Source organism: Ursus maritimus, unplaced genomic scaffold (assembly GCF_017311325.1).
Source record: "Ursus maritimus isolate PB19 unplaced genomic scaffold, ASM1731132v1 scaffold_31, whole genome shotgun sequence".
Taxonomy (NCBI): domain Eukaryota; kingdom Metazoa; phylum Chordata; class Mammalia; order Carnivora; family Ursidae; genus Ursus; species Ursus maritimus.
In genome coordinates this window covers 13,538,269-13,564,068 of record NW_024425675.1, presented here as the reverse complement: position 1 = coordinate 13,564,068, position 25,800 = coordinate 13,538,269, and the positions used below count along the sequence as shown (strand labels likewise).

Genomic DNA, 25,800 nt, shown 5'->3' with positions numbered 1-25,800 from the left:
ATCATATAAAAATTCAGAAAGTAGTCTTTTAAATGTGATTTTTAAAAGACCTATATGATAGTAAAAACATTCATATCTATAATTTAAAATTCTCAAAGCACTTCCTATCCAAAAAAAAATTGATAGTAATGTTTTGTAAGTTTGTTTATAAATTAAAAAGTGGAAGCTTACTATGAAGAATAACTTATAGCATTTATGTAACGAGCTGGATTTTTTTTGAGGGGGTAGTTGTGTTAATCATTTGGTAGGGTTTTAAAACTGTTCATTAACAAAAAAGACTCAAGGGTATACTAACAGAATTGAAGAGGACATTTGAATCTTTGCTTTCAGCAACCCCTGAAATATTTTAGGTGTATAGAATTAAAGTAAATTCAGTAAATAAATGATTTATTTAGTAAAGAATATTTACTATCATTTATGAAAATAAGGCTCATATTGATAAAAATAAAGATTTCGCTGAATTTCAAGTAAACATTTACTATTTAGCACATGTCAGATACTGTGGTAGGTGCTTTCATAAGGTTCTCTGTCCTAAATTTCCTGAATAAAGTGTTAGAAACTTTCCAGGTAAATACTTAGGCCTTTAAATGTTATAGCCTGTCACCTATATATATATATATATATATATATATAATTTGTTCACGTATATAATTTTTTTTTTGGTTAAACGACTTGTCAAAATGGGTGGTAGGTACCATCCCTGAAATAAAAAGACCTAATAAGAACATTGCTGATTTAATTAATGCAAACCACTTGATTAAATACCTATCGCAATCTGTACTTCAACGTTAAAAAGATCCAGCTGAAATATAACTTCTCTAATTCTGATCAGTCTGAGAACTATTTTCTCCACAGCTAAAGGGGTCACTTTAAACACAAAAACCAGCACTGTTTTCTGTGATTAGGTTACTGTAGCTTAAGTCTCTAAACACTAGAATTCCTCACACAGCTGTTAATTGTGGACCAGGGGACTGGCTGACATCTGCTTCTTGCTTATTTCATTAATGGTTCACTTCCAGGTCCTAAAAGGATTGTAGCCTTTCTCCAAAGAGAATGTCGGATGCATCTATGTCTGTCTTCTACATAGTTGGCTTGTTCTGGTTTGTCACTCTCCATACAATGCAAATCTGAGTGAACTCACATCTGTCACCGATCGACCCAATTCGTGGGCAATCTTTTCCCATCGACCTGGGGTCCCTCCTGGGAACTTAACCATACTTCTTGTCAGCTGGCTGAGGTCCTCTTCTGTCCATTCAGGTGCCTGCAAAAATTACAGAAAAAGATAATTTAGAGAATGTTCACTAAAATATTTAATAAGTCTCTGAAACAAACTATTGGCAATTTGCTTTCTATAAAAACAATACTATTAACATGTATCCAATAGTTTAGATAAAGCTTTGAGTGGCATATTTAACATAAGAATGCAAAGCTCCAGCAGTCTTTTAAATTTTCCTATGTATACCAGATAAGGAAGCAGAAATATTGTGAGGCCAGGCTTTTGAAGACATTAAAAAAAAAAAAAATTCAGTTTTGCATTATGTGAGGAACCGCGCTCAAAGCCTATGAAATGCACTGTGCGTCATCCTGCTCTCACAGATGCCTCCCGTAAGGTTACTATAAAAGGTCTTCAAAGTTTTAAGAAAAATTATAATTAAACAAAACACCTTATAAGTAAAAATCAAAATGTAAACAAGTAAATGTACTGCTTTAGAATCAGAACTGAAACAAAGAGATACTTTTTGTTCATTCTGTGTAATATTTAACTCTAAAAATCATGTATTTTCAAGAAGTTTAACTTATCAAATGTTAGCATTTTATAAAACTTGGAACAGAAAATCAGAAATGCCTACAACCAAGACTTAAACCATCCAGTCCATGCAAAGCAACACTTCATTTCTGAGAAGGTAAATAGCCTCTAAAAGTCGATCTAATTGTTAAATTGCATTAAAAAATACCTTCAAGGTTATAAAATCTTTTTTGCAAAAGCAAAAATTCTAAGAGCAAGCATATTCTCTGCATTTTATTCAGCACTACTACTTGGTCAAACCCAAAGCTGAGTAAAGGAAAAGAAACTATTATCTTATAACAAATAACCATGTTACAATAATTTTACATTAGATTTTAGCACTAAATTATTCCCTACTAGAGGCGGCAGCCACTCCGGTATTAAACAATACTCTAGGAGTCAGCAATGGAGGAAGCCCACCTTCTTTTCTTTAATTAAAAAGAAAGAAAAAAAAAGAAAGAAGGAAACCTTTGAGACAAATACCTTTTCTAATCACCATTTCCGATAATGAACAGGCATACATCAGGCCGTTTGCATTACAGAACCATCAGCACAGAACAACAGTCAGAGGTGAGTGACCCCAGGGACTATCTCCACAGCTACAGCAAAGCTTCTCCCTGACACTAATCCTCCCTGTCATTCTCCCACTGTGCTCTAACCACACTGACATCCGCCTGCCTCACTGCAAGCTTAACGGGGCCCTTCCTGACTTTTTACTGTCTCCCCCAATCAATGGTTCAAGCGTGCTCTTTTCACCATGTCCAAATGGCAGCTTCACTCATAATCAAAGTGCACTGCCCCTGTTAAAGGGCTTTCCGAAAGGCTCTTCCATTTGCATTCATTTGCAAAGCAAACTACTTTTATTCACTTTGTTCTGCTATCAAGAATGTTCCCTGAAGCAGATAAATTGGCATAAATACAACCTGCCACTTAAGAGTCAGTAAATAATAGCCAATAGTAGGGAGGATTTGATCAATCATTCTATTTTGTATCCACTAAAAGCTGAAAGCCTCAAACATATTCATCAGTACAACCCGTCCGATACATGCATAAATTCGCTTCTATAAAAAGGTAGCCTACATAGGGTATGGTCAGAATTTCTTTGATATTTAATGAATATCAGAAATCTAATGCTCCATATCCGATAATTCGAAAATTTACACTGAAGGTTCTTTTTGCTTGTTGTTTTAACTTTATTTAGGGGAAAAATTATTATTCAGACATTAGAGGGACATAAGTGGATTTCTGAGGAAATACTTTTATTTCTAAAAAAGCTGAAACTTTAATAACTATACCAATCGGCTTCAGAAATGCAAAAGAACTAAGCATTTAAGTTTATGGTAGAAGTCATATCATGGAGAGCATGAGGTTGACACCGCACAGAGATATAGTATTCAAACTACATAGTTTAACAATGCAACTTCACATTAAATCAAGTCATCTCGCTGTATTAGCCATCCAAACTTTTGTAGCAAAGCTGTCTAAGATATCAATACTATAAGCCAGTGTTTCACATAGTCAACTAATTCTTTAAAATAATTTGTTTTTTAGTGATTGACTTTCCGAATATGCTGCATACATGAATAATGGGCATTAAAAATCAATCAGATTTTAATTCTTTGTTAATGAGTCTTAAAGTACAGTGCCACTTTTTTTCTGGGAAGGAAAAATTTTAAGTATTTGGACTGCTATTCTGAAAAATCATGTATTGCTATGACAATCTTTCCTTTTAGTTTCATAGTTATTTCATGGCTGTGATTTTCATTATTAATATTAAAAAAACCTGGATCGATAATAACTAGGCCCATAATCTGCAACCTTTCAAAGAATCCTTTTAGCAATTCATGATTCTCTCTCCTACAGCTGTAAGGCACTTTGGTGAATGTGTAATTCCTCAGCAATAGTTAGTTGTGTCTTTAGAAGCAACAGAGCCTACTGTGATCCAGCTACTACAGCAGCCATGAGGGTGGCCATGGTGTGAATGTATTCTCCTTGTTCTAATCTGGAGCCAACTGTAGCTGTGAAAGTCAAATGAATGCATAAGCATACTGCTTTGCCACTTAAAACCATGTGTGTCCAATATTACTGAGACACTGGGCCAAAAATTCATCTCTACAGTAAAGTAATGGAAGACACCACATGGTGTGGGGACAGCTGTTGTGACTACACAAGCATTCCAATTTTGCATCAGAAAAGCCCCGCTCTGGGAATAAATCTCCATACTGAATAAAAAATAAAAAGTAAGTTTTCAAATTATTCAATATTTTTATGTAATGACCTCAAAAATATATCTACTGAAGTAAGAGCTGATATGAAAATTTAAATTGTATTCTCAAATCTTATCCCTTTGGGATAGATTTTTGTCATAAAACCACATATGTTCAAAGATTTGATGCCTTTGAAAATCCTTACTGTTCTTGGGGGAGAGGAGTTGGAGGCTGTACGGGAAAGCACACTCTATTTTTTGAGTACCCTACACGTACCTTCCCCCTCACAGCTGTAGACCATAAAATGTTAATTACTGAGTATCATGCAATTTATTAGGTACTGAAAACTTATGGCCAAATTAGAAGAAATTTTATATGTATTTATTTTCTTTAAAGACAAAAGGTCCATTTCTATCTGATATTGAAACTCCCTAATGAATATTTCTATTGAAATGACCTACTAATGATCATTATTTTATACAATTACATAAGTTATGATTTTGGATTGAACAATTTTTAGTAGATTCAGCTTAACTCATAAATTCTCAGAAATTTTATTTAAGAAATAATGTCCTTGCAAATAGCATCACCCACTTAAAATATCAGATAGATCTAATAATGTATACCTAATAATGTGGATGGTATATCTAATAATCTGCTACCTTCCAACTCCATGTTCTATACTGACTGTGTTTCAGAATGTATATCTGACGTTCACCTCTACAGTTTTCCTTTCCAATTTAAAAACTGAGCAGTTAAGTGCCCTTGACTATATATATTGATAAATTGTATGTAAAGACAACCAAACAACAAAAGTTAAAAAAATCACTTCAAATGTCTTTTCACTCTTAGCAGGAGAAATGCTTCTTTAAAGAAAATCTTGTAACTTCTCCCAAACTGTTGTTCTAAGGTTGTGACCCACACAAATCACTTCATGTTGTGCCCAGAAAGGTCTCCTCATCTATGAGTTAGCTACCTTCCCAAAAAGGGAGGTCTCCTCTGGACCAGTGACCCTAAAGTGTGGTCCATGGCCTGGTGCCACTCTGCCAACAGTTTGTTACCCGTCTGTGACAAAGTCAGTCCAGAAACTTGAAGTAAGCGTTAGAACCAGCAAATTACAACTGCCACAACAACCAAGTAAGCGAGCAATAAACTCTTCTTCTAAACAGAATATAAGCCAGTGAGATGTCAAACTACCATGGGGGGTCACATTAAATGTGAGCTGCATTCTTGTTAGGCACAATAGGACTACAGATTGGTCAGCAACAGATGGAAATACAAATATTCTAAACTGGGCTGCCTGGGTGGCTCAGTGGGTTGAGTGACTGACTCTTGATTTCAGCTCAGGTCATGATCTCATGGGTTGTGAGATCGAGCCCCACATTGGGCTCCATGCCCAGCAGGGAATCTGCTTGAGAATTTTCTCCCTCTCCTCCTACCCCCTCCCCCAACTCACGTCTTCTCCAACCCCCCCTTAACAAACTAAAAATATTTTAAACCTGGTTCTTTACTACAGATAGTTTGAGAAACTTTGCTTAAGGCAATGCATGTAGTTCAAATTCCTTTTTACTTCCTCTTTGGGGAGCAACAGTAAATAAATCCCCCTGGAGAAATGGACACAAGGATGTTTGATCCATTCCTTTAGAAAATATTTTATGCCACTAAATGTGGTGATTTGATACACAGTAAAATACAATACAGCAAGATTACTCTGAGATAGGAAACAGCACATTGTAAAGGGCTTGAGGTGGGAGCGTGTCTAGGATGTCTGACTAGCATGTCTAGGATGAGATGACCAGGGTGGCTGCAGCAAAGCAAGCAAGGGGGCAGGGAGAGGAGATGAGGCCAGAGAGGTGAGAAGGTAAAGTCACATAAGGACTTAGAGGCCACTGCAAGGATTCTGGCTCCTTTATTCTTCATGACACATAAACTACTGGAGGAAGTTTTTTTTTTAAAGATTTATTTATTTGAGACACTGGGGGTGGGGGAAGGAGGATCAGAGGGAGAGGGAGAGAAACTCGAGCAGATCCCCCACTGAGTGTGGAGACTGATGCGAGGCTTTGATCCCATCACCCTGAAATCATGACCTGAGCTGAAGGCAGATGCTTCACCGCCTGAGCCACCCAGGTGTCCCTGGAGGGACTTTTTCTTTTTTTTTTTTAAATTGAGGTATAATTACATACAACATTCCATTAGTTTCAGATGTACAACATAATGATTTGATATTTGTATATATAGTTGACCCTTGGTTGAATAACATGAATAACTGCATGGGTCCACCTGCATACAAATTTTCTTTAAATACTTTACTGTAAATGATTTTAATAACATTTGTTCTCTAACTTTATTGTAGGAATATATAATACATACAAAATGTTTTTTTAAAAAGATTTTTTAAATTTATTAGAGGGCACACAAGCAAGGGGAGTGGCAGGCAGAGGGAGAGGGAGAAGCAGGCGCCCTGCTGAGCAAAGACCACCTATGTGGGCCAATTGACTGAGCCACCCAGACGTCCCCAAAATATGTGTTAACTGTTTATATTATCAGTTAGGCTTCTGGGCAATAGTAGGCTATTTGTAGTTTTGGGGGAGTCAAAAGTTATAAGGGGGTTTTCAACTGAGCACAAGGTGGGGAGTGTTGGCACCCCTGACCCCCACCTTGTTCAAGAGTCAACTGCATTAAGAAATGATGTCTAGTTAACATGTCAACATATATAGTGATAGAATTTTGTTTTCTTGTGATGAGAACTTTAAGAATTTTTTAAATTTAAATTCTATTCAGTTAACATACTGTGCAATATTGGTTTCAGGAGTAGAATTCAGTGACTCATCACTTACATACAACCTCAGCGCTAATCATAACAAGTGCCCTCCTTAATACCCATACCCCATCTAGCCCATTCCCTACCCACCTCCCTCCATCATCCCACAGTTTGTTCTCTATCCTTAAGAGTCTCTTATGGTTTGTTTCCCTCTTTTCTTTTCCCCTCCCATATGTTCCATCTGTTTTGTTTCTTAAATTCCACATACGAGTGAAATCATTTGGTATTTGTCTTTCTCTGACTTATTTCACTTAGCATAATATACTCTAGCTCCAACCACGTCCTTGCAAATGGTAAGATTTCATTCTTTTTGATGGCTGAGTAATAGTCCATGTGTCTGTGTATATACATACACACTCTTTAAAATTTAAAAAATTTTTTAAAGATTTTATTTATTTATTAGAGCACACACAAGCAGCGGGAGAGGGAGAAGCAGACTCCCTGCTGAGCAGGGAGCCCAACTGGGGCTCAATCCCAGGACCCTGGGATCATACCTGAGCCAAAGGCAGATGCTTAACCAACTGAGTCACCCAGGTGCCCCAATATACCACATCTTCTTTTCTTTTTTAAATATTTTATTTATTTGTCAGAGAAAGAGAGCATAAGCAGGGGGAGCAGCAGGCAGAGTGAGAAGCAAGCAGAGGGAGAAGCAGGCTCCCCAATGAGCAAGGAGCCTGATGCAGGACTCAATCCCAAGACCCTGGGATCATGACCCCAGCGGAAGGCAGATGTTCAACCGACTGACCCATTGAAGCATCCCTATACCACATCTTCTTATGGATATTTGCGCTCTCTCCAAAGTCTGGCTATCATTGATAATGCTGCCATAAACACTGGGGTGCATGTACCCCTGTGAATCAGTATTTTTGTATCCTTTGGGTAAATACCTAATAGTGTAATTGCCGGATCATAGGGTAGCTCTATTTTTAACTTTTTGAGGAAACTCCATACTGTCTTCCAGAGTGGCTGCACCAGTTCGCATTCTCACCACCAGTGCAAGGGGGTTCCCCTTTCTCCACATTCTTGCTAACACCTGTTGTTTCTTGTGTTGTTAATTTTACCCATTCTGACAGGTTTAAGGTGGTATCTGATAAGAACTTTTAAGATTTACTCTTAGCAACTTTCAAATATGCAATACAGTATTAACTACAGTTGTCATGCTGTAAATTATATCCACGACTTATTTCATAACTAGAAGTTTGTACCTTTTGAACTCCTTCATCCATTTCACCTACTCCCTACCCTCCCCCTCTGGCAACTACCAATCTGTTCTCTGTATCTATGAGCATGGTTTTTTGTTTGTTTTTAGATTCCAATATAAATGAGATCATAGGGTATTTGCCTTACTCTGACTTATTTCACTTAGCATAATGCCCTCAAGGTCCAGCCATGTTGTCACAAATGGCAAGAATTCCTTCTTTTTTTATGGCTGAATAATTGTGTGTGTGTACACACACACACACACACACACACATACATAAAACATACATATACACAGCGTATTTTCTTTATCCTTTCATCTGTCAACGAACACTTAGCTTGTTTCCATATCTTGGCTACCGTAAATAATGCTGCAGGGAACATGGAGGTGCATGTGTCTTTTTGAGTTAGTATTTTCAAGCTCCTTCAGATAAGTACCCAGAAATGGAACTGCTGGATCATAGGGTAGTTCTACTTTTAATTTCTTGAGAAATCTCCATACTGTTTTCCATAGCGGCTGCACCAATTTACCTTCCCACCAACAGTGTGCACAAAGGTTCCTTTTCTTCCACATCCTTGCCAACACTTTTTTTTCTTGTCCTTTTGATACTCGCCATTCTAACAAGTGTGAGGGGGGATCTCATTGTGGTTTTGACTTGCATTTCCCTGATGATTAGTGATCTTGCATCTTTTCATGTGTTTGTTGGCCATCAGGATGTCTTCTTTGGAGATATATCTATTTAGATCCTCTGTCCATTTTTTAAAAAAATTCATTTGAGAGAGAGAAAGCACAAGCAGGGGGAGAGGCAGAGGGAGAGGGAGGAGCAGACTCCCCACAGAGCTGGGAGCCCGACTTGGGGCTGGATCCTAGGAGCTGGATCCCAGCACCTGGAGTTCATGACCTGAGCCGAAGGCAGACGCCCAACCAACTGTGCCACCCAGGTGCCCCCACTACCCCCCTGCCCTGCCCCGGTCCATTTTTAATCAGATTGTTTTTCTGCTATTGAGTTGTACTGAGTTCTTTAATGTTTTGGATAGTAACCCCTTATCAGATAAAGAATTTGCAAATATTTTCTCCCATTCAGTGCACTGCCTTTTCATTTTGTTGATGGTTTCCTTTGCTGTGCAGAAGCCCTTTAGTTTGATGTAGTCCTACTTGTTTATTTTTGCTTTTGTCGCCTTTACTTTTGGTGTCAGATCCAGAAAGTCATTGCCAAGACCTTTGTCAAGAAGATTACTGCCTTTTTTTCTTCTAGGATTTTTAAGACTTCAAGTCTGAGGTTCAAGTCTTTTTTTTAATTTTTATTTTTTATTATCTAAGATCTTTATTAACTGGTGTTTGCCATTTGTTGACTTTTTTAAAAAAAATCAAGTTGTAAACTTTTATTACAAATTAAAAATGAGGTTCTTAAAAATCTCAACTTGACCAAATATGAAACAATTCAAAAACCTTTAGAGGTGCATTGAGAAAAATCAGTTTTTTTTTTTTAAGACTTTGTCATCACCAAAAAGAGATATCTTTAGGTAAAAATAATAAAATTAAAAAAAAAATAATAAAAATCCCATGCTGCATAGATAATGCAATAGTTCTATTTATCTGATCAATGAGCAAAAAGCAAGCACTTAAGGTCTTTAGCTCCAAACTTTTGTTCATTTCTTATTGCTGGAATTTTGTATTCATTTCTTCTTGTTGGACTAAACTGGATGATGGCAGAGATGGTAAGCTGGCATTTAGTTAGCCCTGCCCTGCTCAGCCTAGGGAGTGGATGAATTCTCAGCTGGTGGACTGGCTGCTTTTGTCTCTTTGCCGTCTTGTGGTTTAGGGTTTTCTGGCCATCTGTGACAGTAACTGAAGTTGTGGAGGTACCCATGTTGAGGTGGCTGCTGACCTTGTCTCGTCTCCTTGATTTTCCTTATCTTTTTCATTGCCCTCCTCTCCAGGGTGTCTTTGGCGAGGAGGACCCCTGCAAAATACGCATCGTGGTGCATAATCCCGATGCATATTCTGTGTCACTGGTCTACCTTGTTCTCCTGCACCCTGGTTGTCAGCACCTTCCATCACCTCTCCCTGCACAGGAGGGTTGGAAGACCGTGGTCCATGCCCATGGGAACTCCGCATGTAGTAAGGTGGGAACCCTTGCCTTTGGGAGGGCAGCACTGTTGGGCCTGGCCTTCAGGAGCACTCTCTGATCCATCCTTCTTTCCCCCACTCACTAGTCCGGTAATTCTGCTGGGAATTGTGTGGAGGACCCCTGTGACGTGGGTAGCATCTATAACGGTTCAGGTCTGCTGCATATATACTGCTTTACACTGGAGATCCACCAGGGCCTGTCACATTTGCTGCCTCCGAAACCTTTTCTCATTCATCAAACTCCACAGTCTCTCCATCTCCTACACTGTGAAGGTACATCCTGGGGTTAATCTTCTTTATGGTAGTCTGGCTCACAAATACATCTTCCTTGGTGTCATTCCTGTTGAAACAATTTCCTTTTCGTACACTGAGCCATTTTACTGTTCCCACAACCTTCCTTGTGATGATCTTGTCTCTGCTGACAGGCGCCAGTGATGTGAGGCCACTGCGGTGGTGTGGGGCTTGGTGTCTGCAGCGCCGAGGGTGGGGGTGCTGGGCGGCTGCTCATGTTTGCAGTGATGGTGGCTGGGGCCAGCTGTGCCTCCTCCCGGGGTGTGATGGTAACTAGGCCACTGGAGGTGGCGAGGCTGCTCAGGGCTCTCTGGGGTCCTTTTGCCACTCCCCTATGGAACCCTAGATTCAAGTCTTCAATCCACTTTAAGTGTAAATGGTGTAAGATAGTGGTCCAAATTCATTCTTTTGCATGTGGCTGTCCACTTTTCCCCCACAACATTTATTGAAGGGTCTATCCTTTCTCCATTGGCTTATCATAAATTAATTAACCATATATATGTGTGGGCTTATTTCTGGCCTCTTTATTCCACTAATCTGTGTATCTGCTTTTATGCCAATACCATTCTGTTTTGATGATTATATCTTTGTAATACAGTTTGAAATCAGGGACCATGATGCCTTTACCTTTGTTCTTTCTCAAGACTGCTTTGGCCATTCAGGGTCTTTGTGGTTCCATACAAATTTTAAAATCATTCTGTTCTGTGAAAAATGCCACTGAGATTTTGATAGGGATTGCACTGAATTTATAGATTGCTTTAAGTAGGATGGTCATTTTAGCAATATTCTTCCAGTCCATGAGCACAGAGTATCTTCCCGTTTATTTGTGTCATCTTAATTTCTTTTCATGAATGTCTTCCAGTTTTCAGTGTAAGGTCTTTCACTTCCTTGGCTAAATTTATTTCTAGGTATTTTATTCTTTTTGATGCAATTGTAGATGGGATTGATTTCTGAAGGGATTTTTTCCCTTCAGTTGGTTGTGTACTTTATTTTGTGTTTTGGGGAGTTTATTTACAAAGGTGTGGGTGGAGGAAGACTGCAAGTGCTAGTGCAGTGTTATTAACAGTGTTGACAGCTGAAACCTGGAAGAGAAGACTCCCAAAGAGTTGGTGTCCTTATAGGTAATAGTGAAATCAGGTGGAGGAACAAAGCTGGCCCAAGATGACCACATCCAGAACCACAGCTGGGACTGGCATGAATTTCTTTTTCTTTCATTTTTTTAAAGATTTTGTCTGTCTATCATCTATCTATTTTATAGAGAGAAAGCACATATGCATACTTGAGTGGGGGAGGGGAAGGTGTGAAAGGGCAGAGGGGAGGGAGAGAGAAAGAATTTCAAGCAGACTCTGAGCAGAGCATGGAGCCAGATGCAGGGCTAGACTCCACAGCCCCAAGATCACGACCTGAGTCAAAACTAAGAGTTGGACGCTTAATCGATTGAGTCACCTAGGTGCCCCCTGGCATCAATTTCTAATTAAATTTGTGATATGGACTAATATGGGGATGTGATAAGACTTTCTCAAGTCTCTAAAGATAGTACTAATCTTTGTATTTCCTAGGAAAGCAGTATTTTTGATGTAGTATTTTGGGGACTCTTTCTCAACTGGGGATCCTTGTCTGAACCATAAGATACAGAAAACTATTTAAATGACATTTTTAAAATTCTCTCAAGGATGGTACATAGCATAGGAGAGAAGTTAGTTCATTACACATAATAGATGCATAGGGCAGTAGGGCATAATTCTCTTGTTAAACCCTGCTTGAGAAAGGCTGAGGGAGTAGTTACTGGAGGTTTGCATAATTGAACCCTTAGACTGGTGATCCTCAGGCTGTTTTTCAATAAAGATTTCCTGCCCATATTTATTCCTTTCTTTAGAACACTGTTACATAACAAATTCAGGTTGGGGGAAAGATCTGGAGGGAGATATCAAACTACTCCTTGCACAGTTTTTTACCCAGTCCTCTTGTCCTACCCCACACCTTTAATTCCTGAGCTCTTCTGGGCTTCTGTGACATGAGTCAGTCACCTGCAAGAGCAGACTGGGGAGAGGTAAGGCCTAAGATGCTGGTAATTATCTACTGCTCCCCATTTTATAAAATTTCATTAACATTCCCTGACTGCTATAGCTGTCTCTTCTATTCTGTTTGTCGCAGGTTTTATGCCTTTTTTATTCCTTTATTCTCATTTTGTGAGGATTTAGAAGGGACTAATGATAAACAAATGTGATCGAAGTACTCTATTTACCAATAATATAATTTCATGTGAAAAAATTTGCGAAGTCTTATTTAAAATGGTGAAACACACATTACATTATTCATATTCTAACCTAAATAGTATGTACTAGAATCATCCATTCACAATAATTTAATATTGTACAGAAGAGCTGACTCCATTTTATGATGTTTGATTGCTGATAGCTTTGAAGTCTCACTCTTCCCTCGTCCCTTCGTGCCCTCCATCTGGGCAAGCTGTTAAGAAAGCCCAGGAGACTGGGACCTCCCTGTGCACAAGAACCCTCACCCCAGCCCCACTCTAAAGCACAATGAAAAACTCCAAGCCAGTCTCCTTTTCCTTGTTCTCTCAAGCCCTTTTGGGCTAATACGGGAAGTCTGCCCTGTTTGCCTCGGAGAGCCTTATTATATAACAAACCGAATTTTGTATACTCTTGGTGTCTGTGTATGTAACATCATCAGTTTTAACTATCTGAGCCAAATTTGGGTGTGGAGGGGGTCCATCCTGTCCCTGCAAGGTGGCCGCACAATTGGTATTGGAAGCAGGGTGTCTAGAGGAGGACCACTGCTGCTGGCTGAGGGACTCTGTTCTCTTGCTTCAGTTTGTTAATTGGCTCTGTGGTTTGGTGCTACATTTGCTGAGCTCTTCAAAGCCTCCGTTATGACTCAGCCAACTTAAGGTGGAAGTCTCAATAACTGGTGTTTAGGGAGAGGAGTATGGGATTGGGCCCTCCTTTAGGTTGCCTTGAGTCATATGTCTCAGCTCAAACCTGTCTTATGTGTCTTACATTGAATTGCGTGTTGTGATTCCATCATAAGCCATGACTGATACTAGATTCAGGAAAGACTCATCCTGTGATCGAATGACTGGTTGTATGTCTCAATCAGATGTTAGCCCCTATTATATAGAGGGCTTAGGGGAAAAGACTTGCAGCTTCTACAATACATAGGCCCACTGCGTGGTCATTTGTGTGTGGAAGAAAAAAGGTATTATTTGAAGAGTTGAATTACTGAGATTTGTTCTAAAGGCACATGGCTCAGGAGAACCCTATAAAATTCTTCTGTAGCTTCTGCTGCCTATTTCTCTGACCCCAGAAAGATCTTGATCCTCAAGGTTATAGGGAAAAACACCCACAGAATACCAGTGGCACAGCCAAGGCATTCATTCAGCCACTGTCAGGGGGAAGAGCCCTAATCCTGATGATATTGATTTGAGTCTCTCTGAAGGAAGAAATTAATAAATATGAGCAGTGTACAGAAGACCTCTCTGAAATAAATCTAGTAACCACCCCCAGTAGCAGGAAAGAAGAAAAAGAAACCCAGACGCAGGGGGAGTCCATTGGTTTGTTAGGGTGGCTATGATAAAATACCACAGGCTCAGTGGCTTAGATAGAAATCTACTGTCCCATAGTTCCAGAGGCTAGAAGTCCAAGATTAAGGTGCCATCAGAATTGTTTCTGGTGAGGTCTCTCTTCCTGGTTTGTAGATGGCCTTTCCTCTGTATGTGGGTAGAAGAAAAAGAGAAAGAGATCCCTGGTCTCTCTTTCTCTTCTTATAAGGACATCACTCCTACCAGATCAGGGCCCCACTCTTATGACCTCATTTAACCTTAATTACCTCCTTAAAGGCCCCATTTCCAAATAGTCACTTTCGGTCTTAGGTCTCCACTGTGTGAAGGGGGGGAAACACAATTCAGTCTACAATACGGAGGGAACAACAACTAAAAAGTCCACAATTAGGCCCAATTGGTAATCCGAAATTTACTTAAAGAATTCATACAACACAAAGATAAAAGGGCACAGATTGGCTTTGCGCCCCTATAATACTGGTTCTGAATTAATTTAAAATCTGCTGAAATACACCAATTGCCAAACTTTCATGGCTTTAATACAGGAGCTCAAATTATGGTTATATTGGGGATACCAATAAGTTTAAACAAAGTGCCACCTATAATATTAGGGGAACTACTGAACGTGATGAGAGGGCAAACAGGCATGCTCACCTTAACCACAGGAACTACTCTTGCCTAAATTGCTTATGGTTGCCGTACCCATCTCCTAAAATATCCCATAGTGGTCATGGACTCTCTGGATGAGTAATAAAATTAAATAGTTGACACTTACAAATTATCTTGATAAAATGGAACCTCATGGGCCTCCTCTCCCATTAAAACAGTTAATATGGTCCAATGTATATTAAAACATGGCCTTTTTAATGATTAAAACCCACTATACAAGACACATTTAGAGAAGGGGTGATTATCCCCACTGCTTTGACATTTAACAGCTCAATTTGGCCTGCTCTTAAACTTTGGAAGAATGAATGGTGCCTCATGGTGGATTACCTCAAGCTTCACACTGTGGGCCTCATTAATGTTCCTATAGTCAGTATTATTGCAGTTACTGACTTTATCCAATCAACAAAAGGTAAATATTTTGCCATTATAGATTTGGTGAATATGTTTTGTTCAGTGACTATTTCAACAGCCTCTTGATTGCAGGTTTTTTTTTTTTTTTTTAAGATTGATTTTAGAAAGAGAGAGAGCAAGCTGGGGGGGGGGGCAGGGAAGAGGCAGAGAGAGAGGGAGAGGGAAACCCAAGCAGACCTCGAGGCTCAGAGTGGAGCCTGATGTGGGGTTTGATCTCACGATCCTGAGCCAAAACCAAGAGCTGGATGCTTAACCAACTATATCATCTACGTGCCCCCTGACTGCAGTCTGCCTCACCTCCAAAGTACGATATACTTCTACCCAGCTACCATGGGGAGCCTCAACAGCCTTGTCATTGCACACAATCTTTAAGGGCAAGATCTTAACTACATCCTGCTTTCTCCAGGACAACAAGTATGACATTACATTGGTGACTTCGTCCCCTGAGGAGATTCGTTTGACCTACTTATTCAGGAGCTCACAAAAAGAAAAGGGGCCACTGCCTCATACTTAGTGTGAGGTCCTGCAACCTGGGTTAAAGTCTTGAAAATTAACTGGTAAACAGATGGCTCTACTCATGATGCTGTGAAGAAACAGCTCTTGATTCTCTCAGACCCACAACTTCTTTTAGGCCTTTTGGGTTCTGGAGGAAACACATTTCTCCTTTATGTATTGTACTTAAGTCCTTTTATGCTGTTACTTGCAAACTGGCTCTTCTTGAGTGGGGGTCCCCTTTAAAAGGCTCTAGAATCCATCCAAATTTGCAAAATAACCGACACTCCTGTTAATGCCCCCCAGAGACTCCTTCACTGTAGAGGTTTTGGCAATTTTCTGTCAGCATCAGAATACCATTTATATATAAATAATAACTTTAAAATGGTAAAACCACAAATATTTGGATTTTGCTAAAATTAAACTTTGGCCTTTCAAAGAAACTATTTAAAAAATGAAAAGGAAAGCCACAAACTGTGAGCAAATATTCCACAACACATATCAGAAAAAAGACTCGTATCCCAATTTGTTTATCCATTCTCCTACTGATGGACATTTGGGTAGCTGCCAGCTGTTGGTTATCGTGTGTTATGACTACGGCTGCTATGGATATTTATTTATACCTGTCTTAATAGTCATATGTTTTAATTCCTCTTGGATAAATAGCTGGTGGTGGAATTGCTAGATCATAGGGAAAGTATACATTTCATTTTATAAGAAACTACCTAAGTATTTTTCCAAACAAGTTGTATTGTTTTACATTCTAACCAGCAATGTATGAAGCGTTCCCTCTAGGTCCTCACTCACACTTGATATTACCAGTTGTTTTAGTTTTGACCAGCCTGGTGGGAATGAAATGTGTTTTGGTAATAATTTGCATTTCCCACATTACAAATGATCTAGTTTACATATGTTTACATTTACATGTGTTTACTGACCAACTGAATATCTACTTTAATGACTGTATGTTTATATCTTGCTTATTTGTTAACTGATTAAGAATTCTTTGTTTGTGGACAGAAGATCTTTGTCAGAAATGTTTTATGAATATTTTCTTCTATTCTGTAACTTATATTTTCATTTAAATTCCTTTTAGTTTGAAATAATTTCAGACTTATAGAGAAGTTGTAAAAATAGTATGGAGTTCCCACATGCTCTTAATCCAGCTACCTATGATGTAGATACACTTTTATTGAAGTATAATTGATATATAACATTATGTTAGTTTCAGATGTATAACATAACGATTTGCCATTTGTATATATTGCAAATTGGTCACCACAGTAAGTCTAATTAAATCAATCACCATACATAGTTACAAATTTTTTCCTTTTGATAAAAACTTCTAAGATCTGTTCTCTTAGCAACTTTCAAATGTGCAATACCATAATAATGATAGTCACCATATTGTGTATTACGTCTCTATACCTATTTTAAACTGGAAGTTTGTACCTTTTGACTCCCTTTACCCACTTTGCCCATCCCCTCCCTCTGGCAACCACCAGTTTGTTCTCTGTATCTATGTGCCTTGTCTTGGAGCTTACCATCTGTGTTTTCTTCTAGGAGTTTTATGGTTTCAGGTCTTATGTTCAAGTCTTTAATCCATTTTGAATTAATTTTTGTATGATGTAAGATGGCAGTCCAGATTCATTCTTTTGCATGTGGCTGTTGGGAAACACCACCATTTGCTGAAGAGACTTTCCTTTCTCCATTGTATATTCTTGGCTCCTTTCTCATAAATTAATTGACCACATATGTGTGGGTTTATTCCTGGGCTTTTTATTTTGTTGCATTGTTCTATGAGTCTTTTTCATGCCAATACTATGGTATTTTGATTACTACAGTTTTGTAATAGTTTGAAACCAGGGAGCGTGATGCCTACAGTTTTCTTTCTCAAGACTGCTTTGGCTATTCAGTGTCTTTTGTGGTTCCATACATATTTTAGGATTGTTTGTTCTATTTCTGTGAAAAATGCCATTGGAATTTTAATATGATTGTACTGAATCTACAGATTGCTTTGCATAGTATGGACATTTTAACAATATTAATTCTTCCAATCTATGAGTATGGTATATCTTTCCATTTATTTGTGCCTTCTTCAGTTTCTTTCATCTTTGTTAATAGATGGTATACAGGTCTTTTACCTCTATGGTTAAATTTATTCTTAGATATTTTATTCTTTTTGTATAACTGATTTTTATGTCCTGAAACCTTACTGAATTCATTGGTTGGTTCTAACAGTTAATTGGTGGAATCTTTAGGGTTTAAAAATATATAATACCACGCCATCTACAAAAGTGACAGCTTTACTTCCTCCTTTCCAATCTGGATGACTTTTATTTCTTTTTCTTGCCTAATTGCTCTGACAAGTACTTCCAACATTATGTTAAATAAGAGTGGTGAAAGTTGGTATCCTAGTTTTGCTCCTAATCTTAGAGGAAAAGCCTTCACTGTTGAGTATGATGTTAGCTGTGGGCTTGTCATCTATGGCCTCTGTTATGTTGAACTGTCCTTGCATCCCTGGTATAAATCACACTGGATCATGGTGTATGGTACTTTTGGTATATTGCTGAATCTGGTTTGCTAATATTCTGTTGAGGATTTTTGCATCTATGTTCATGAGGGATATTGGCTTGTAATTTTTTCTTGTCCAATCCTTGTCTGGTTTTGGTATCAAGGTATTTTATTATTATTATTACTTTTTAAAAGTTTAAGAAGGATTGGTATTAATTCCTCTTTGAATTTTTGGTAGAATTCACCAGTGAAACCATCGGGTTCTGGACTTCTGTTTGTTGGCAGATTTTTTGATTACTAATTCAATGTTCTTACTAGTAATCAGTCTGTTCAGATTTACTATTTCTTTTTTTTTTTAAAGCAAGCTCTGCATCCAACATGGGGCTTGAACTCACAACCCCAAGATCAAGAGTCACATGTTCTACCAACTGAGCCAGCCAGACATCCCTCAGATTTTCTATTTCTTCATGATTCAGTCTTGGTCAGTTATATGTTTCTAGGAACATCCACCTCTTGGAGGTTGTCCAATTTGTTGGTATATAACTGTTCATAGTCTCTTATGGCCCTTTATATTTCTGTGGTACAAGATATAATGTCTCCTGTTTCATTTCTGATTTTGAGTCTTCTCTTTTTTCTTGGTGGGCCTAGTTAAAGGTTTGTCAATTTTGTCTTTCAAAGAACTAGGTCTTAGTTTCATTGATTTTTTTCTATTGTCTTTTAGTCTCTAATTCATTTACTTCAGTTGTGATCTTTATTTCCTTCTGACTACTAACTCAGTCCTTTGTTTTCTTTTTCTAGTTCTTTGAGGTATAAAGTTAGGTTGTTTGACATGTTTCTTGTTACATTTTTCTTTTTTAAGATTTTATTTGTTCTTTGTGTGTGTGTGTGAGAGAGAGAGGGAGCACGAGCAGGTGCAAGGAGTAGAGGGAGAAGCAGACTCCCCACTGAACAGGGAGCCTGCTGTGGAACTCGATCCCAGTACCCTGAGATCAAGACCTGAGCCAAAGGTAGATGCTTACTGATTGAGCCACCCAGGCGCCCTCTTATTTCTTGATATAGGCATTTATTGCTATGAACTTCCCTTTTAAAACTGCTTTTGCTGCATCCTGTAAGTTTTGGTATATTGTATTTCCATTTCCATTTGTTTCAAGATACTTCATTTTCTTTGACCCACTGGTTGTTCAGCTGCATGTTGTTTAATCTCCACATATTTGTGTATTTTCTAGTATACTACTTTTAATTGATTTCTAGGATATTGTGGGAATGACTTACAAGGATAGATTATAGAAGACATCACAGCTTCTGTCTTGCTCTCTTTTCTATCACTTGGCTCTGGAGAAAGCCAATGCCAAGTTGTGAGGGCATTCAAGCAGGCCAACAGATAAGCAGTGATAGGAAGTGACAGTCTCTCCTCAAGATCAAAGGGCAACCATTCTTATTGTCTAGGATAGTGAAGATAATGCCTCCCTCTGGAGGAACGGGCAGCCATGCTTTCACTGCCCATTATAAAAAGATTTGGGTTCCCTAAACTTAGGATTCTCTTCTGTAACACAATCCACTGGTTGTATAGGGGGGTCATATCGACCTCTTTGTGTTGCCCTGTGGGAATAGGGCTTACGGAACCAAAAGAAAAATGCTAATAATCTAGCTACTGTTTTGCTGTGAGTAATACCATGTCCTTTGTCTGTGATCAAGGAGTCTTGTGTCTTCAGAAAGCATGAAACTGTGGCGGGTTAACTTATTTGTTTGCAGGTAGAGTAAAATATCCAACTCTTCATAGTTCTTGACGGTTTTGGTGACAAAGATGGGACTATACTTGGTGTGAAAGCAAGTCATTAATTTGTCTCCTTCCCCAAAATACAGTGACTTCCACCTTGGGAATGGTCATAAGAGACCTTCAAGTGTTTAAAGAAACACCACCAGTATGTTATGTAGCCCTCAGATGACTGAAGCGGTGTCCCCAAAATAAGACTACCCTTGGTTATCCAGAGGGATAAATGGCTTGTTATTTATGTGCTCTGTGATGGGGTTATCCCTACAGTGGGAATCCTCCAATTTTAAAAGGTGGTATGAAATTTGTTCCTGACTATCTGAACTGACCAATGACATTACCTACCATGGTGGTGGAAGGCATTCAGGTCAATCTCAACTCCAGGGTTGTTACAGATGACCAAACTGCCACAGATGTTTCGGGTGGGTAAAGGTGGAAACTGTACAGTTATTAATGCATCCTGCAATACCTGAGGCTTATGGAATTGGCATAAAAATGCTGGTATTCTGGCTGCTACTGCTATAGTAATAAACTGTTCCTTATCTCTGACCCAAGAGTCATGTCTTCCACTAGTATCCTTGAAACTGTGGTAGGCTAACTTGTTAGTGTACAAATAGGGTGAAACTGTAGACCCTTCACAGTTGTTGACAGTTTATGCCTTTTCATTTTCTTAAAATGCAGAAGTTTTTAATTTTCATGAAGTACAATTTATTAATATTTTTCTTTTATGGTTAGTGATTTGAGTGTCCCGTCTAGGAAATCTATGCCTATCAGGATGAGATAGGGTCTAAGTTCATTGTCTATTTCACAGGGATATCCAGTTGTTTCAGTATCATCTGTTGAAGACTATTCTTTGCCCATCTGAATTGCCTTGATACCATCATCAAAAAGCAATTGACCACATCTAAGTCAGAACCCTCTGTTACAATGGTTTACTTGTCTATGTATGCCACATAATTTCCATTATACAGATAAATTTAAGATGTAGCATATCACAATGGTTTCTTTGTTTTTTGTTGTTTTTTTTTTTTTTTTTGCATTAAAACTATTTTAGGGGTGCCTGGGTGGCTCAGTTGGGTAAGCATCTGCCTTTGGCTCAGGTCATGACCCCAGGGTCCTGGGATTGAGCCCCACATCAGGCTCCTTGCTCAGCAGGGAGTCTGCTTCTTTCTCTTCTCCCTGCTCCTGTTCTCTCTCTCACTCTCTCTCAAATAAAATCTTAACCCCCCTCATTTTAAATTACAAAGAGATGTTCAATCTATTTAAATCTTTATTCCCGCTTGTAGAATAATGCTGTATATTCTGTTTGATCATGCAGGCAAAGGACCTAAATCATGACTTTCAGTGTTTGTTCCCCCCATTTTCTTTTTTTAGTCATATCTTTCTATTCTACAGAAGTTATATCTTGTCTTGCTTTTCCTAAAATAATAATACTGTCATCACCTTTAAGATTAGGAAACTGGCAAAAAGGGATATAATGATTTTTTTAAAGGCCTCCTGGGAAGTCTATACAGGAGCCAAATTGGGATTAACAGTTCCTAATGATAATGCTGCTATAAACATTGAGGTGCATGTATCCCTTTGAATTAGTAATTGTGTACTCTTTGGGTAAATACCTACTAGTGCAATTACTGGATCATAGGGTAGTTCCAATTTTAACTTTCTGAGGAAACTCCATACTATCTTCCAGAGTGGCTGTACCAGTTTGTATTCCCACCAACAATGTAAGAGGGTTCCCCTTTCTCTATATCCTAACTCTTGTTTCTTTTGTTGATTTTAGCCATTCTGACAGGTGTGAGGTGATATCTCATTGTAGTTTTGATTTGCATTTCCCTGATGATGAGTGATGTTGAGCATCTTTTCATGTGTGTGTAGGCCATCTGTATGTCTTTTTTTGAAAAATGTCTATTCATGTCTTCTGCCCATTTTTTAATTGGATTATTTGGTTTTGGGGTATTGAGTTTGATAAGTTCTTTATAGATTTTGGATACTAACCCTTTATCAGATATGACATTCACAAATATCTTCTCCCATTCCAGAGGTTGCCTTTTAGTTTTGAATGTTTCCTTCACTGTGCAAAAGCTTTTTATTTTGATGTAGTCCCAATAGTTTATTTTTGCATTTATTTCCCTTGCTTCAGGAGACATATTTAGAAAAATGTTGGTATGGCTGATGTCACAGAAATTTCTGCTTGTGCTCTCTTCAAGGATTTTTATGGTTTCAGGTCTCACATTTAGGTCTTCAATCCATTTTGAGTTTATTTTTGTGTATGATGTAAGAAAGTGGTCTAATTTCATTCTTTAGCATATTGCTGTCCAGCTTTTCTGACCCCATTTGTTGAAGAGACTATCTTTTTCCCACTGGGTGTTCTTTCCTGCTTTGTTGAAGATTAATTGACCATACAGTTGTGGGTTAATTTCTGGGTTTTCTATTATGCTTCATTGATCTGTGTGTCTGTTTTTGTGTGGAAACAGCCCAACTATCCAAGAAATGATGAATGGATAAGGAAGACAAGGTATATACATATAATAGAATATTACTCAGCCATAAAGAAGAATGAAACCTTGCCATTTGCAACAACATGGATGGAGCTAGAGAGTATTATGCTAAGTGAAATAAAGTCAGTCAGAGAGACAAATTCCATATGATTTCGCTCATGTAGAATTTAAGAAACAAAACAAACAAGTAGAAGGGAAAAAGAGAGGCAGACCAAGAAACAGACTCTTAAGCACAGAGAACAAACTGATGATTACCAGAGGGGAGAAGGATTGGGGGGGATGGGTTAAATAGGAGATAGAACTAAGGCGTTTACTTGTGATGAGCACTAGGTATTATATGGAAATGCTGAATCATTATATTGTACACCTGAAACTAATATTATACTGTATGTTAACTAAGTGGAATTTGAATAAAAACTAAAAAAAAAGTTCCTAATGAAAGAAAAAAAAGTATTTTGGACAAAATATAAATGACTAAAACCCAACTTCTATATCATTTACATATACATACATTACATATGTAATATGAAATATGTATTTACTATATTATTTAGGAAGACTTGAAAATGAGCACTGGTAAATTTATATTAGAAAATTTTTGTGGAGTCATTAGTTTCTATTGTTTTTTATATGCTGAAAGGTAGAAAAATGTCTTCTAAGGGATTACAGTAATACTCACTGCCTGAAACTCTGTTGCTTTTAGAACAATACAGATGAGTAAAGTATAAAAAGTCAGTTATATGCATCACTATTACCCTATTTAAGATAAAGTAAAATCATATTTTAAGACTAACATGTTAATAGAAAAATTTTAGAACATGACAATGTCTTTAAGAACTCATGAAAAAGCAGTTAAAATTACTTTTTTTTTTTAGTTTTGGCAGAAATGAATTAGTCTACCAGCTTGTCAGGCATGCTTTTAAATTTCAAGTTCTAAAAATGTGCTGACTTACTACTAACATAATTTAAAATTATAGAAGATTAGATATGCAATACATGGGAGATAGCCTTTTTGAAAGTTTAGTTTGGCCACACTTAGTGAAAAATAAATTTATTAAATCATTATTGAATGCATTAATGCATTCTAAATAGATCTAAATAGCATACTATAAATTCACCTATTTAAAGTACCTAATTCAGTGTTTCTTAGTATATTCAGAGTTGTGCAACGACCACTACAATCAATGTTAAAACACTTCCTCATCCCCAAAAGAAATCTTTTACCTTTGCCCCAATCTCCTCAGCCCTAACCAACCACTACTCTTCTGTCTCTAAAATTTTCCCTATTCTGGGTATTTCATATAAGTGGAATCATACAGTGTGTGGTCTTTTCTGACTGGCTTCTTTTACTTAGCATAATGTTTTCAAGGTTCCTGCTGTCGTATGTATCAGTACAATTCCTTTTTATTGCCAAATAATAATTCAGTCTGTGGATATACCACATTTTTTCATCCAGTCATCATCTGATAGACATCTGGATTGTTTCTATTTTTGACTATTATGAATAATACTGCTATAGACATTTCATGTATAAGCTTTTGTGTAGACGTGTTTCATTCCTTTGATTAGATACCTAATAATGGGATTGCTGAATCATATGGTAACTCTTTTTTTAACTTATTGAGGAACTGCTAGCCTGCTTTCCAAAGCAGTTGCACCATTTTATATCTCACCAGCCATTCAGGAGAGTTCCAATTTCTCCATGTCTTTGCCAAGATTTTTTATTATCTGTCTTTTTTATTATGGCCAACCTACTGGGTGTAAAGTGGTATCTCACTGGTTTACATTTCCCTGATGTGAAATATATATTCTAGATATATACCTGATAAGGGTCTGGTATCCAGCATACATAAAGAACTCTTACTCAAAACACATTTTTCCGAAGAGGATATACAAATGGCCAATAAGCATAGGAAAATATACTCAGTATCATTAGCTACCAGAGAAATGTAAATCCTACACATAATGGGTGGGTCCAGTACTGGGTAAGTAAGATTTTGAGGCATAAGGCTCAAGAATTCAGAGGTTAGATCATATGAAGCTTTGATGGCCTTCTTAGTGCCAGGTACATAATAAGCATCTATAAGTGCTTCACATGTATTAAATCATTTAATACTCAACAATCTATGAGATTATCACAGAGCATTAAGATATTATGTAACTTGTCTAAGAGCTCACAAATTTGATCAACTATTAAAAATCCACCAATGTTCCCCATTTCCTATAGGGAAAAAAATTCAGGTTCTTATGCATGACATCTAAAGACTTGGCATCTTGTCCTTGCCTACCTCTCCACTTTTATTTTGTCTCAATCTCTGCCTCATACTTTATGCCTCAGATATCCAAAACTACCGGCTGAACAGTCAGGCTGTTACTTATCTTTGTGCCTTTTTGAATATTTTCCTTTGCCCAGAATGCACTATTCTCCATGGTCTACCTACCTCCTCCTCTCTTAAGAATAAGTTTCCTCGGAGACGCCCGCCCAGTCTGTCCTCATTGGAAAACCTCTCAAACACTCCTGATTCTCAAGCCTTCAGCCTTGGACTGGAATCTATACCATCATTCTCTGGTCCTCCTCACCAAAGACAGCCTTCAAACTACACTACAGGCCTTTCTGGGTGTCTAGTTTGCAGATAGCAGATCATAGGACTTCTCAGCCTCCAAAATCACTTGCAAGCTCTGGATTAAAAATCAGCATATATAAAACCGAACAGGATTTTACTGGCTTTGGAGCTCAGGAAGATGGCAGAATGGAAGAAACCTGAGCTCGCCTCCTCCCACAGACACATCAAGTAGACACATCAAGTCTGCAACTCAATATAGTGCAACTCACTCTGAAAATGACCTGAAGACTAGAAGAACAGCTCTCCCACAGCTGAAAATATAAAGAAAAAGCTACATCAAAAAGGGTAGGAGGGGCAGAAACCTAAAGACATTTACAGACTTAAAGTGAAGGGATGAAAAAACACATAGCATGCAAATGCGAGTGGGGAAAAAAAGCTGGGGTAGCAATATTTATATCAGACAAAATAGACTTTAAAACAAAGACTGTAACAAGAGACAAAGAAAGACATTACATAATAATAAAGGATCAATCCAACAAGAGGCTAAAACAATTGTAAATCTGTGCTAGGAGCACAGCATAGGAGCACAAATGGAAGCATAAATATATACAGCAAATATGAACAGACATAAAGGGAGAAACTGACAGTAATACAGTAATAGTAGAGGACTTTAACACCCTCTTTACATCAATGGATAGATCATCCAGACAGAAAACCAATAAGGAAACAGTGGCTTTGAATGACAAATTAGACTAGAGGGCCTTAATAGATATATACAGGACATTCCATCCCAAACCAGCAGAATACACATTCTCTTCAAGTGCATATGAAACATTCTCCAGGATAAATCACATGGTAAGGCCAC

The 25,800-nt window shown here is 38.0% G+C and overlaps 1 protein-coding gene across 2 annotated transcripts in view; it reads right to left on the bottom strand.

Annotated features, from left to right (window-relative positions):
- DNAJC1 (DnaJ heat shock protein family (Hsp40) member C1) overlaps positions 1-25,800 on the bottom strand; it is a 213,665-nt gene that overhangs the window by 26,199 nt on the left and 161,666 nt on the right. For both annotated transcript variants that reach the window (XM_040645337.1, XM_040645338.1), the window contains one exon: positions 1,142-1,261. In XM_040645337.1, coding sequence (XP_040501271.1) covers positions 1,142-1,261 — 120 coding nt within the window. The remainder of the gene's footprint in view (positions 1-1,141; positions 1,262-25,800) is intronic.